Source organism: Bombina bombina, chromosome 5, assembly GCF_027579735.1.
Source record: "Bombina bombina isolate aBomBom1 chromosome 5, aBomBom1.pri, whole genome shotgun sequence".
Taxonomy (NCBI): Eukaryota; Metazoa; Chordata; class Amphibia; order Anura; family Bombinatoridae; genus Bombina; species Bombina bombina.
In genome coordinates, this window is record NC_069503.1 from 204,975,618 (window position 1) to 204,991,674 (window position 16,057).

Sequence of the window (16,057 nt, forward strand, 5' to 3'; positions counted from 1 at the left end):
GTCTGACTTTGTATAAATGGCGTTCTTCTGACTTTCTGTATGACGTCACTGGATGTGTCTTCAAGTATCAACTGTGCTCCAGGGGTGCATAAGTAGGTCTTTGTACAAATCATTGTCTCATTTGCCAGTAATTTGTATCAGCTGAAATGTGCATAAGACCATTAATGGGAGAGGTAACACACTTACAAAAGATAACCTGATCTAGGATTTTAAGGTCAATTTGAAACAAGGAATTCAGAAACAAAAAGGGAAACAAAACCCTGGAGTTCAATACAAAAATGTTTTATAAATAATTACATATAATTTGAACATATTTTTTTGTTTAGTAGATTCCCTTAAAGAACAGCTGTGAATTTATTTTATCAAAATAATGGATTTATTTAAACTATGCCACAACATCCTCAAAGCAATTTTAGGATCTTAGTCACATTTCTGTTCTTAAAATATAAAAATCAAGTTGTAAGGAAATCACTAGTTATCAGCAGTAATAACGTGTATGTATATATTTATATACATACATACACACATTTTGTTCATTAGGAGAATAAAATAGAAAATATCAACAGTGCCTAAATCTTTATTTTTCATAACCTACATTTTTTTCAAATTAGACAATTTTACACGGTATGTCACAAACTTAAATTACCAAGTTTACACATAAGCTCGATTCCAGTCTTAATGGAAGAAAGAACAAAATGACAACCCTTAGAATGTTTAAGTATGACATTTCTGTTGCATGAAAATAGCAGCTGTGCAGAAGTATTCAACTGCCTGCAGCTGTTAGTGTAAAAGGTTTTTTGTACAGAAATAATTGTAATCAGACAAGAGATACAGAAAGATTTACACCAGCTCTCAACTGCTGATCACCAAACCCAACAACAGCTAAGTGAGTATTTATTTGCTCTTAGTTACTTAAAGGCACAATGTCCCAGTATTGGTAAAATTATAGGAAAAGTGACATTGTGACTTGTTTTAGAAGATCTCAATACAATTAACTCCTATAATTCAAATCTCTATCACTTGCTGTGCATAAAAGTTGGATGCAGCATAAGAGTACTGCAACCAATACTGTAAAACCTCTTGTGGATTGTAAAATGCATACAAAATGGACAAACACTATATGGAGTTCCAGTTCTTTGTTTAAATATGTAACAAAGTTAGCAACAGCACATTTTTGTACTGCATGTGGACTGGGTGAATTTTAATGATTTCAGATTAAAATTGTTTCAGCCTGAACAAGTTACCTAGCTGAAAATCTGTTATCATTGATTGCAATGTTCAAAATTTCAGCGGAGGAAAAAAAAAATATATAGTGGTATGTACTATACACAATTGAAACTCCCTTCTATAGAAAGCAGGGACCTCATCTGCAAACATATAATAGAATTCCATGAAAGGAATTACATTTTGTGTAAGGTTAAGAATTTCACTTATTTAAAAAAAATGTAAATACACTTTAAGCTGCAACATACTAGAGATAAACTGATTGACAGAAAACAACTAAAATAAAAGCTCAGGGGTGGGTGGAACCTTTAAAACAAAATGGAAGGAACTGGAGGTACATGTCAGTATTTAAAAATCGGCATTGCTACTGACTCTTGGAAAGACAATGTGGTAAGGTTCAAGGTTTTGGCAGCCTTTGAGTATTTCATTAAAAAAAAAAGAAGAAAAAAAGAAACCGTATCCAAAGCAAAATTACTTTGTGTATCTACTAAATTGATAAAAGGGTCCAGTAGTCACTATATACACACAAAATTAGGTAAATGTGTAGATTTGAAGATAAGAGAAAGAGGGTTTTTGTTTACCAAGTAAGACTCTCGAACTCTCCATTTTGCAGTGAATAGGCAAAATTAGTCCAACACACCAGAATTAAAAGTAAGAAAACAAAAACTCAAAAATGAAACAGATGAAAGTAAATATCCAAACCACAACATTTAGTTTATCTACATCCAGCTTAACAGCAACATGTATAATATATCAACAATAATTTTTTAGCTTTTTCTGTAGGGTACCATTTTTATATGTTCTGATTATTTACAACTGTACAAGCAAAGCACATACTTTCAAGTGCACATATTTAATACAGTATTGACTATTTGCATTTACATTTCAACAATCTGAAAAAAAAAAAAAAAAATAGAAGAAAAAAAAAGATCAAATGTTTGCGATCATATATATATATTACAAAAACTGTTGCTAGTTCCGGTACAACAGTGTTATTACTCAGATCAGTCATAACATATATACTGAAACCAAGTAATTCTGTATTTCACTCATGCTGGCCCTTAACATGGGTCAGACTTAATTAAATCTAAGCTGTCTTATACAAAAGTTAAGGCAAAGTCATTTTCAAGTTTAAATAAAATTCAAGTCTTTAAATATTGGATGGAAATATTTCTTTAAAAAATTAATCAAAAAACGAAAAGCAAAAAAAAAAAACAAAAGAAAAAAAAACGGCTGTTTAAATAAACATTGTGTGGAATAAACTGTACTCTATGAGCATCAGGTCTACTAATATATGGACCATTACGCTCTTCTGAATACTTTTATCCTTACACATTTTAAAGTAAAATAATTTAGCCTCTTTATTAGAAACGAGCTAAATTTAGTGCATCCTTGTCCTTCAGAAAGTACTTTTTAGTGTAGAACTCATTCCCAGGTGGTTATGGCAAAGGCATCTCCCACCACTTAATATAAAGAGCAAATAGATTATCACACAAAAATAAATGGTTGTAGATATGGGAGATGTCAGCTCTACGCAGAAATTTCCTGGTGCAGCAGTGAAATGAACAATGAACAGCCCATAAGGAAGATATATTAATCTTTTCCAAAAAGATTAACGTATTTGAGGGAAAAAAAAAAAAACTCTAAACAGAGCACTGAGATAAACCAACAAGCGCTTGTACTCTTTCTTCCAAAATTATTTAAGAACAATGTGCTTTGAAATCCACGATTGTATCAACTCTTATTGATGGAATGAGAAGTTGGGTACAGGCTGGTGGCAGTTACAAATATTCTACTATATTGTAATCAATGTATCCTTAACATTCTAGGGACTAAACTTTATTTTGTGATTTAAAAAAAAACACAAAAAACTCAAAACAAAAAAACCCAAAAAACAACTTGTTTCCAAGTTTATATCAGGTTTAATCTACATTTTACACATATATTAAAAAATGAAAACTAAAAAAAAGAAAGAAAATGTTCAACCATTTCGTACACCAAAATAAGCGTACTAATGAAAGAAAAGTAAGCTCTCTAAAATATTAACAGAAAAGCTTTTTGAGATATGAATGCAAGTTCACTAACTAGTGAAAAGCAAATAAAATATGTTTTCGATTCAAAAACAATAAGGATATTATATAAAAATTGGGGCTGAAAATTGATGAGGATCACAAAATAAGATTGAGGGAAATGCAAGTTAAGCAAAATGTGAACTGCCAACAGCTGTTATCCAGCTACTCATTCACTGTATGCGAGAAGGGCATGACCACTAATGCATCATTTACCAGGTCACCTTTTGCATTTTTTTTTTACTGAGGAGATTTTAATGGGCTTCCAGGTTCTTTATTTACTCTTTTTCCAATAGCTAGAGGAGGCGGCGGAGACCTGCGGCCTGACAGTCTCCTCTGGTCTTTGGGTCGTCCGGGGTTTGACTTTGTTGGAGGATTATCCCTTGATTTCTCTGTAGAAGTGTCAGGAAGTTTCCTTTCTTCTTTCGCACAAACTGCTGTGTTTTGCTTCTGTTCCTTAGAAGGTTGCAATGTCGGTGCATCTTTACTTGTTCGCTGGCAAATTTCTGCATAACTGGGTTTTCTTAATTCCTGTTAAAGATCACATTACACTTAATTTTCCCATAAAATCCAAAATTCATTAGAACTAAATAAGGGTAATGTAGATATATTTACTCTAGTTTACATTTCTGTAATTGAACATCACTGTATTTGTTATTTTTACTCCAATAATACTTACTGTAGCAGCCCCGTTGACTTGAACCGATTTACTAGCAGTATTAAGTGTGACTGAAATCCTTTCTATAGTTGGTGACTCCCTCTGGTGAACATCAACAATCTTAGGATCCCTGATAAAATAAAATATACACCCAAACACATTAAACATATTTCACTTCAGAAATATACATGCAAATACTACATAGGCAAAAAAATAAAATAAAAAGACAAATATACACCACTACACTTTTATGAAGACAGATTTTTCCGATAGTCACAGAAAGTGACACGGTCTAACCATCTCCTTTGGTGCAGGTAGGTGGTGTGGGAGTAAAGACAGGAGGCGGCCCAGCGGCAGAGGGAGTAGCGGGACCCTAGGCTACGGAAAACAAGTTTGGGAGGGATAGGAGGCTATACAACTACTACTTAAAAAAAAAAATATATGCTTACCAGATAAATTCCTTTCTTTCCTGGCAGGAAGAGTCCACAACAATATTCCTTACTGTTGGGAAATACAACACCTGGCCACCATAAGGAGGCAAAGACAACCCAGCCAAAGGCTTAAATGTCCCTACTACTTCCCCCATCCCCAGTCATTCAGCCAAGGGAATGAGGAAAAGTAGGAGAAACATCAGGGTATAAAGGCCTAGAAGAATAACAAAAATGGAGCCGCCCAAAAAATTCTAACGGGTGGGGTCGTGGAGACTCTCTGCCAGGAAAGAAAGGAATTTATTTGGTAAGCATACATTTTGTTTTCTTTCCATAAGGCAGGGAGAGTCCACGACAATATTCCTTACTGTTGGGAAAACAATAACCAAGCTCCACAGGACACTGAAGCAATAACGGGAGGGAATAAATAAAAAAGGTGGACACTAATCTGAGGGCACCACAGCCTGCAAAACCTTACTCCCGAAAGCTTCTTCAGCCGATGCAAACACATCAAATTTGTAAAATTTAGAAAAAGTGTGTAAGGAGGACAAGGTAGCCGCCTTACAAATCTGATCCATAGAGGCTTCGTTCTTAAAAGCCCAGAAAGAAGCAACTTCTCTAGTGGAAAGAGTCGTAATCATCTCAGGAGGCTGCTGTCCCGCTTTCTCATAAGCCAAGCGGATGACACTCCTCAACCAAAAAGACGAGGAAGACTTAGTGTGTAAAATAGGTGTGACTAACAGTGCTACACTTTCAACCCTAAAAGAGCTATTGTAGGACTTGTCTCACAGTCAGAACAGAAAGTAGTTAACAAAATTAGATACAACAGCGCTAAAAAAAACTGCAAGAAAGCTTATGGTTAAACTTTAAATAAGGTGTTCTATTAGGTTAAAACCAAATAAGGCTCGTGTTACAGCTATAACATTTGATAAAACAACAAACTAGTCATCCAATATATTGAGTATAAAACAATATTAAAACAAAAATGATTATATTGAGGACGTCTCCTCTAATAATGATTATCTGGATGTGGAAAAACATCTAAAATGTCCTTTAACACATGGAGCATAAAACATCTTATACGCTCAATACCACCTTATATAAAAAATGGAATAGACAGTCTATTGATAAAAACAAAATGAGAAGGGATGTCTTGAAATATATTCAATTCAATGCAGTGGGTATGAAATGGCTTGTATTGTAGCTTTTTTTATACAAATTGCAACATCAATGCCAATGTGTATATATTGTAACAGATTGTAGATACTGTACTGGTCCCTCTTCCGATATTTGTGGTCTCGTCCAGGTTCTGTGACCTCCGGTTATTTTCCTGTCATTTTCCGGTCTTGGATGTGTCTTGTACACAAGGTGTGTCTCTCCTGCACACTTCCGGTCCAAGTCGGATCTTTAAATTGTGACTACGTCATGGGACGGATCAAGCAGGATGGATCTTATGTAAATGGCAGATCTCCAGGGCTAACGTATCCTTACAATCTTAGTTAGCGGATACTCGTCTGTCAAAATCGTAAAATGACAACAATTTCTTTATACTCTACGCAGAGTCTTGATTAGTCTACAAGTTCCCCTTAGATTATTTTCGACGTGTTTCACTTTAACAGATAATCAATGCAGCAGACCCTCTCAGAGCCCAACTAGGGCTTTTTCAAGACGGATTGTTGAAATCTGTATACATACAATATATACACATTGACAAGATGTTGCAAATTGTATAAAAACTGCTACAATACAAGCCATTTCATACCCACTGCATTGAATATATTTCAAGACATCACTTCTCATTTTGTTTTTATCAATGGACCGAATATTCCATTTTTTTTAAATAAGGTGGTATTGAGCGTATTAGATGTTTTATACTCCATGTGTTAAAGGACATTTTAGATATTTTTCCACATCCGGATAATCATTATTAGAGGAGACATTCAATATAATCATTTTTGTTTTAATTTTGTTTTTATACTCAATATATTGGATGACTAGTTTGTTTTATTAAATGTTATAGTGGTAACACGAGTCAGACCTGATTTGTTTTGACCTAATATAACACCTTGTTTAAAGTTTAACCCTAAGCTTTCTAGTACTTTCAAGTACTTTTCAGCTCTGTTGTATCTTATTTTGTTAAGGAAGACGTAGTGGCCTTCTGCCCCCTACGTGTACCCGCATAAACGACAAACAAAGATGAAGATTGTCTGAATTCCTTAGTAGCCAGAAGGTAAAATTTCAAAGCACGAACCACATCCAGATTGTGAAGCAAACGTTCCTTCGCAAAAAAAGGATTGGGACACAAGGAAGGAACAACAATCTCTTGATTGATGTTACGATCGGACACCACCTTAAGAAGAAAATTAAGCCTAGTACGTAAAACCGCCTTATTGGCATGAAAAACAAGGTAAGGTGGGTCACACTGTAAAGCCAAGATCTCAGAGACTCTGCAAGCAGAGGCAATGGCTAATAGAAACAAAACTTTCCAAGATAACAGTTTAATGTCAACAGTATGCATGGGCTCAAACGGAGCCTGCTGCAAAACACGAAGAACAAGATTGAAACTCCAAGGCGGAGTCACAGGTCTAAACACAGGTCTGATCCTAGTCAGAGACTTTAAGGACTGAACATCCGGAAGCTCAGCTAATCTTTTGTGCAGCAACACCGACAGGGCCGATTATCTGTCCCTTCAGAGAACTGGCAAATAGACCCTTCTCCAAACCATTCTGTAGAAGAGATAAAATTCAGGCAAATTTTACCTTATGCCACGAAAAACCACGCTCCTCACACCAGTGAAGGTAAGTTTGCCATACCTTATGGTAGATGTGCAGAGTAACCGGTTTACAAGCTTGAATCAAAGTGTCTATGACACTCTCAGAGAATCCTCTTCTGGCTAAGACTAAGCGTTCAATCTCCACGCAGTCAGCCTAAGAATCTATATTTTTATTTAGTAAGGAACCCTGTATCAGCAGGTCCCTGCGACAAGGTAGGACATTCTCACCAGATACGCGAACCAAGTCATTCACGGCCAGGAAGGAGCAATTAGAATAACCAATGCTAGCTCTTTCTTGATGCAGGCCACCACACGAAGGAGAAGAGGCAATGGAGGAAAGAGATGAGTCTATCCCCGGCATACCCCATGTGCTGCAAATCTCTCCAAACACTTTGGGGTGGAGAGACCATTCGCCCGGGTGAAAAGATGGTCTGCTGAGGAAGTCTGCTTCCCAATTGTCCACACCCAGAATGTGTATCGCTGACAATACACAACTGTGGGCTTCTGCCCATTCTAGGATTGGAGACACCTCTCTCATTGCTAAGGAACTCGTCGTTCCTCCCTGAAGGTTGATGTAAGCAACAGTCGTCAAATTGTCTGATTGGAATCTGATAAACTGGGACAAACCCAGAAGGGGCCAAGCCTTCAGCGCATTGAAGATTGCCCGGAGTTTCAAGATACTGATTGGAAGAGTGGACTCTTCCTGAGTCTATAACCCCTGTGCCTTCCTGGCACCCCAGACTGCTCCCCAGCCTGAAAGGCTGGTGTCCGTAGTCACAATCTCCCAGGACGGTCTCAAGAAGCACGTGCATCGAGACAGGTGATCTTGACAAAGCCACCAAGAGAACAAATCTCTTGACAGGCTGTCCAATACGATCTGTTGTGACAGGTCCGAATGATCGCTGTTCCAGTGTCTCAGTTGTAAACGTCTGAGACAGAATCTGGCAAAAGGAATAATGTCCATACAAGACACCATGAGTCCAATCACGTCCATGCATTGAGCTACCGAAGATCTTGAGGCGACCTGGAGGGCAAGGCACATTGATGTCAGCTTGCAACGTCTTTGATCTGTTAGAAAGATCCTCATGGATACCAAGACAATAACTGTATCCAGGAAATTCACCCTGGTATTTGGAGTAAGAGAACTCTTTTCCAAGTTTATCTTCCATCCATGAGACCGAAGAAGACTCAGAAAAAATTCTGAGTTATCTTTAGCCAGACGAAAAGATGGTGTCTGTACCAAGATATCATCAAGGTATGGTGCTACTGCAATTCCTTGGGTTCTGGCCACCGCCATGAGAGCACCCAGAACGTTTGTAAATATTCTGAGAGCAGTAGCTAAGCCAAACTAAAGTGCTATTAACTGGTAGTGTTGATCCAGAAAAGCAAACCTTAGGAATTGAAAATGATCCTTGTGGATCGGAACATGCAGGTATGCATCCTTCAGATCAATGGTAGTCAAACTGTCCTTCCTGAACCAGGGCAAGGATCGATCTGATAGTCTCCATCTTGAAGGAGGGGATGCTTTGTTTAGGCACTTCAAGTCCAGAAATGGGCCGAAAAGTTCCCTCCTTTTTGGGAACCACGAAGAGGTTTGAATAGAACCCCAGACCTCTTTCTGATGCAGGTACAGGAACTATTACTCCTATGGAGGATAGATCCCTTATGCAATCTAAAAAGGCTGTCCTCTTCTCTGGTCTTGTAGACAGCCTGGAGAGTAGGAATCTGCCCCGGGGCGGATGAGATTTGAATCCTATCCTGTACCCCTGAGATACAACCTCCAGTACCCAATGGTCCTGAACATCCTAAAACCAAGCATCTGAGAAAAATGACAGTCTGCCCCTGCTCAATCCGATCCCGGACCGCCCCTTAATGCAGATTTGTTATCTGCAGGATTTTTAGTCTGCTTGGACTTATTCCAGGACTGAGCAGGTTTCCAGGTACTTTTGGGTTGCTTAGGCTTGGAGGATGAATCAGTTCTCTGGGACTTGTCCGAACGAAAGGAACGAAAATGAGAGGATTGCCGTCCCTTAGGTCTGTTCTTTTTATCTTGCGGAAGGGTAAGCACCAGGCCTGGATCAAATAGCACCTTCCCCTTGAAGGGTAAAGAAAGGAGTCTGGATTTAGAAACCATATCCGCAGACAAAGATTTCAACCAGAGAGCTCTGCGAGCTAGGACCGCAAAACCTGAGGACTTTGTGTTCAGACGTATAATCTGCATATTCGCATCACAGATAAAAGAGTTGGCTATTCTTAAAGCCTTAATCCTCTCCTGAATATCCTCGAGGGGAGATTCCACCTCGATAAGTCACACCGCCGCCGGTTGAAATAAAAATCCTGTGTGTGTGAACATTCTTCTCAGAAAATCTCTCCAACTTATTGTCCATGGGCTCCCTAAAGGAAGAACGATCTTCCAGAGGGATAGTAGTACACTTAGCTAGCGTCGAAATGGCACCATCCACCATAGGGATAGAACCCCACAATTCTAGTTAAGAATCAGGGACCGGGGAAAAAGGAGTTCAAACTCTTTTCCATTCACTGCTGATAATATTCACCATGCAAAGTGGGACCAGAAAAGTTTGTGGAGCCTTTCTGTCTTCATAAACCCTGTCTAACGTAGGAATCTTGGGTTCCTCTGGTAGAGATGCTTCTGGAACCTCTAAAGTAGACCAAACCTCCTTTAACAAAAAACGCAGAAGCTCAATCTTAAATCTAAAGGAGGGCTCCTCGGAAGGAGGGGGTTTAGTACATGAAGTCTCAAACTCCAAGAGCTCACCCTCTTATGCTAAAGAGGTTAACTCATCCTCGGACAATTGAGACATACTGGCTAAATCCGATTGAAAATTAGCTGAATCCCAGAGATATGTAATGCACTCAGGGCCGCAGACATAGCAGATTTTAACTGCGTGGTAAAGTCAGCAGGGAAAAAGCCCCCTCCAGCCAGAGTATAAGGCTCCGTGGGGAACTGCATGTGCAGCGGTTTGAGGGGATAGGGTAGACATTTCCCGGAACAAAGAATCCTTAGAGGTTGACGGCAAGAAGGGACCAATTATGCTAGGGGGTTAGTAGATTTAGCTCCCTTCTTAGACTTTAGGACAGTACCTAGGCAATTGGAACAAAATTGAGCAGGTGGACAAACCACTGCCTCCTCACAATATAAACAGGTATTTATAATAGAAGGTGCAGAACCTTCTAACATATTATCAGAGTCCTCCATTGCTAAAGATGCAATCCCACAGTAAGGGAAACATTTCAACAAAAATTCCTCTAGGACTAATTTTACCCTGTGCACTGGAGTTCAGGAAGGGAGAGGAAACTGAAGAGAGAGGAACGTAGTAAATATTTACATTGCGAGAAAATGGAACAGTGACACCTGTAGACAGAAATTAAAAGTGCAGGCAAAAAATAATTCTGCAGAAACAGTAAATGTTCTATGATGAGATTGCACATTGCAGTATGTTCTGCCTTGGGGTGGGGGGGATATTTAAGCCTTTGGGGTGTGGCCAGGTGTTGTATTTCCCAACAGTTAGGAATGAAGCCGTGGACTCTCCCTGCCTTATGGGGGGAAAAAAAAAAGGAAGAGGGGGGCCTACAAAACGATCACATGGAGGGAGCATGGAGGGAGGTCAGCATATCTGCTATTTCTGAACAAAAAGGATCTCAGATAAGCTTTTAGAACCCATTTATGTTATGACTGCACAACCAGTATGTTTGGCATGAAATATACCAAAATGGGCATAGAACAATATTCCCATTATCCCCACAATTAAGGTGCATTCCTGAGAAGGACTATCTGTATATGCACCGATTATACAGTGACCGTACAGGGAACCAGCAAGCTGGATAACTTCCAACACTATCCTGCATGCTTCTGCTGAAATAAGGGGGCAGCCTGCAGAGGCTTAGATACAAGCTAAAAAGTGTATTAATATAACTGTGTTGATTGTGCAAAACTGGGGAATAGGTAATAAATGATGCTAACCTGATCATTTTCTTTTCTTCAGATGGAAAGAGTCTACAGCGGCATTCATTACTTTTGGGAACTCAGAACCTGGCCACCAGGAGGAGGCAGACACACCCCAGCCACAGGCTTAAATACTCATCCCACTTCCCTCATCCCCCAGTCATTCTGCCGAGGGAACAAGGAACAGTAGAGGAAATCAGGGTGAAAAGGTGCAAGAAGAACAAAAATAAGACGCACTACAGAAAAAATACGGGCGGGGAGCTGTGGACTCCATCTGAAGAAAAGAAAATTATCAAGCAAGCATAATTTAAGTTTTTCTTTATAAATGGAGAGGGCAGCCTGCAGAGGCTTAGATACAAGGTAAAACGTGTATTAATATAACTGTGTTGATTGTGTAAAACTGGGGAATAGGTAATAACTTAAATTATGCTACCTGATCATTTTCTTCTTTTCAGATGGATAGAGTCCACAGCTGCATTCATTACTTTTGGGAAAACAATACCCAAGCTATAGAGGACACTGAATGCAAAAACGGGAGGGTACATGAGGCGGCCCATTCTTAGGGCACCAGACCTGAAAACCCCATCCCAACAAAATCCTGCTTCGTCCGAAGCCGAGAACAACTTTGAAAAAGAAAAGGGAAAAGGACACTGACCCGCAGATAGTCCACAAGCCTTGCTAGAGACCACAAGAACTAGACTCGACTGAGTCAACAGCCTCCAAGAGACACCGTCGCCCAGCAGTCGGTCTCCAAACAACCCACCCCTTACTAAAGAAAGGGAACAAACTACCGTATTCTTCCACAAAGAAGAAAAGACACAGAGAAAACATGATTGTACTTGTAAAGCGCAGCTAATCCACCTTAAGGGACTTAAGGCGCTGCTCATTTTATCAACCTCAAAAGGAGGAAAGGCTGTGTAGACCTCGCCAGGGAATGAACTTGCAACCCTCGGTTTGCTACAGTGCAGATTAGCCACAGTGCATTAGTATGCTGAGCTAGCTGAGCATAAGGAACTCCAGAAAAAAACCCCTAAAAAAGGGCACAAACACAGAGCAAAAAAACAGAGCAAAAAAACAGAGAAACCGGGTCAGGCTAACAGAGACCCAACCAGTCTCATGGAAAAAAGGGGAGGCAACGCCCAGACCCCAGAAATACAGAAACCATGGAAAAGGCCGGTAATCTGAAACAGAGAGAGGATCTTCCCCTAACAGTGCAACCACACTCTAGAAGCAACTGAAGACAAAGGTCCCCAAGTCACAAAAAGGTAGCTCAGAATACCAAAATATTCATAAACGAAACCTCGTGCAGCAAGCTCAGATAGGTCTGACGAACAACACCTGAAGCAAAAACACTGCACGCTGCAGTCATCTAAACATGACTCTGAAAGTTAAATACTTGTGGGGCAAGTAGAAAGCAGCTGAAGATAGGATTCCTCAGATTGCTAAGTATCCACTAACCAGCGGATAACGTCACAGGCTATCTAAGAGTTGCCAGTCCTTCCCACAAATCTTTAACATGGAGAAGAAGAAACCTCAGAGGCTTACCGTACCTCGAATGCTCAGAGGACGAAAAAGCAGAGCACCAGATCTCAGATCCTGCTCCAACACCGGACCAGCCCAAGTGACAGACATGTCTGATAGACAGGGGGGACAGAAAGAACCCAACCACAAACCCCCAGGGAATAGAAAGAAAAAAGGGGGGACTCACCCACCCCAACAGAGATTGGGTGCCAACCCAATCCGCTCCTCCAAAATAAGGCACTCTCAAGGAGAACCCCCTAGGACCTGGAACAGAGAAAAGTGCAATAGATCCGTAGGAAGACCTGTCACAGTCTCTACGTAGAGAGATCAATTTCCAAAAGGTGGAACAGAGCCCACAAAGCAGATGATGCTGCCCCTTACAAAAATATGCCCCCTGATCCAACCTCCTACACACAGGGCAGGAGAATGACCCTCCAGAGCGAGGAAACCCAGCTCATAAGGAAGAAAAACTATCCCCTCAAAAGGGAAGGAGAAAAAACTCCCCATGAAGAGGAGCACGCTCCGCCCGAAGGACAAGTCAGGCCTTAAAGTTTATAACCAGTACCCGAAGGTGGATGTGAACTCTGGCCTTCCTGCTTGCAAGCCCAATGAGCTAGCCCTTATGTCGCACCATAGGGTGCCTGAAAAAACTGGGTCGTCCCAAACCAGTCTAAGGGATCATAAGTCTCCAGACATCCAAGAAGGATCCAAGACAAGAACCCTGGACCCAGAATTGTCCTAGAATGAACACCCCCCCAAGGGAACAGATACCCCGTCTGAAGAAATCAGACCTCACAGGGGATGATAACCGGGGAACTCGGAGAATGGGTACAGGACTCACTAGTAATTCCCAGCCCAAAGGGAAGAGAACACCCTTGGCCGGAGGTAAACAGCCCCCTAACAAGGTGCTAGGCTGTGACAAACTCACGCAATTTCTCTAGAGCACAAAGGCCCCAAGAGCAGCACAAAGAGAAATGAGAACGAGAACAAAGTCACCCGAAAGAGAATAGAAAAGAAAGGCTAGTCTCCATAATCCTTTCAAATTAACGTTCCAGAGGACCACACCCAAAGGGAGAAGTAAACAAAGCATCCTGAAACCAGGCAGAAAAACATCCCCTAAGCAAAAAGCTTGGAAAAAGAGACACCTCCTATCGCCCCTGATATTGAGACGACAAACTCCCGAAGGAAGACAGAGCCTCACGGCCTTCACTTCCTAATTAAGCAGCCAAGGCCGCCAGAAAAGCCAAACGTAGTCCTGAAGTCTCGACCCAAAGGAAGCGAGCCCCTAAAAGGAACAAGTCCTAAAAGGACACTTCCAAAGATACCATGAAAGGCAAAACCGTAAGAACCTAAATCCTCCAAGCCTCCAACCCACAACGGGAAGGAACACTCTAGTTCCCGGAAAAATCGCAAAAGACTGAGCATGTCGTTGCGGATCTCAACGGAGTCCCGGCCCACTAGATTGAAAGGCGAATGAGGACTGAACCAATCCCCCATGCCCTTAAGCAACCACGGACTATCAAGTCCTCTCAGGATGCTAGTTGAAGCTTGTAAAATAACAAGTAAACAACACAAATCATATTGATCACTAGGCGTCCTCACCGAACCAACTGGACATAAAAAGGCACTATGTGTCTGAACTAAGCCTCAAAGACAGAAGGATTTGTACCCAGTCAGGACCAGCCTAAAACCAAGGGCCCCAGCACTGTCAAAGCCACATAGAGTCTCCCCTGAGATAGAGGGAAAAAGAACAGCCAGATAGAACATAAGACTAGTATGTCCTCAAAGTAAACAGTGCAACCACAAAATCGCGAGTATCAATTCCAGAGACTGAGGTTCCCTAAGGAAATATCACACAACATGAGCTTTAGACCAAATAAAAATCATCCTCACAGGATTAAAAGATAAGGCAACCCGTAGGTTATTGCCCAGGAAAAACGGACAGACCCGCAGGACCAGCCCAACAGGGGTCCGAGACTTCCAAGCTCAGAACTGGAAAAGGATACACAAATAAAGACTATAAGAAGATTTTCTCTCTATGCAAGCAAGCCAGTCGAAGATTAAGACTGAGAATCCCCAGACCCATTAAGAGTGGGATCCTCCAGCAACGCCAAAACATGCCTCAGTAGAACACAAAGGCGTGCCAGTCTATAACAAAACGCGCAACATACCTTTGCCGGGACAAAACAAAACACCGGCTTTGAAGGGTGACCTTCTGAGGCCTCAGGGGCAGTTGCACCCCCTGGAGAGCTGAACTGAACCAGGCTATCCCACGCCTGACGACCCCCCGGTTAACGGAACACGGACAATATCATAAGCACACTCCCGGGAGGTGCAGATGCGCCAACGATATTGCCATGCGGAACCGTGTTGTAACCTCCGGTGGGAACAGGCCACACTCCATACAAGATAAGTAGTGTTTGGGTTACCTGCGAGTTGGTGGTAGGGAACTCGCCTCCTGGGAAATAGAATCCCCAGAGGCGGATTGCTCAGTGGGCACCTGATTCCCCGATCCCGAGGAACAGATTCAGGAATGCGGAAATGGAGAGCCTAAATGTGGCCACGCCCGGTCACAAGCTAAACCATGCAGTCCATGCAAAAGCATGCCCGACCGTAAAGGCTGCGTCACTAGACATAGGCTGTTATGTTCCAAAATATCCATGAGCCGAAGCAACACTACACAGTAGCAGACAGAATCACATAAAAAACATGATTATAAACCCCCCTGTTCAATAAACCCCCCCAGGAGATATTAACCCTTGATTCCGAGATACAAAAAGGAGCCTCACTGAGACCCTATGTTAAAGTTATCCCCGAAAGGTTGTAGCCCCTCTCGGATAAACAGTTGTAATCCATGATGAAAGTAAAATAAAACGATCTTACTGGAATCTACGCCGTGGAACAGGGCCCTTCAAGTGTGACAGATGGTAGCGTTGCTTCTGCCATGGACTTGAGAGAAAAAAAGCAGGCAGCGAAACTCGTCAACGCTGATTGCTTGTGGAGCTGTCAACCTCCTGGGACGAAAGTAAAAGAATGAATGGGGAATGAGGGAAGTAGGGGAGGTATTTAAGCATTTGGCTGGTGTGTCTTTGCCTCCTCCTGGTGGCCAGGTTCTGAATTCCCAAAAGTAATGAATGCAGCTGTGGACTCTTCCCATTTATGAAGAAAAAAGGAATTATCTTTTTAAAAAACAATAATTCTGGAGTAGACTGTCCCTTTAAAAGAAATATTAGTATTGATAGGTAAATAAAAAAAACAAGGCTCTATATTTCTGTTTAAATATAGTAAAAATGCTAACATTTCTCCAGTACTTTGAAGGTTTTCTCTAAAGGGGTTAAATTGAAAGTGTATAAAAAATTGCATCTGTGAGAAACTGACAAGCCGTTTCTTTCTAAACATGCCAAGGCAGAACAGACCTCT

General features: G+C 41.1%; 1 protein-coding gene across 1 annotated transcript in view; it reads right to left on the reverse strand.

Moving 5' to 3' along the window:
• Positions 1-266: 266 nt before the first annotated feature.
• The window catches only part of LARP4B (La ribonucleoprotein 4B), a 921,178-nt gene continuing 905,387 nt past the window's right edge, over positions 267-16,057 (reverse strand). The window contains exons 14-15 of the mRNA XM_053715674.1: positions 3,973-4,081; positions 267-3,824 (exon numbers count right to left, since the gene is read on the reverse strand). Of these exons, the coding sequence (XP_053571649.1) occupies positions 3,534-3,824; positions 3,973-4,081 (400 nt within the window). The 3' untranslated portion in view covers positions 267-3,533. The remainder of the gene's footprint in view (positions 3,825-3,972; positions 4,082-16,057) is intronic.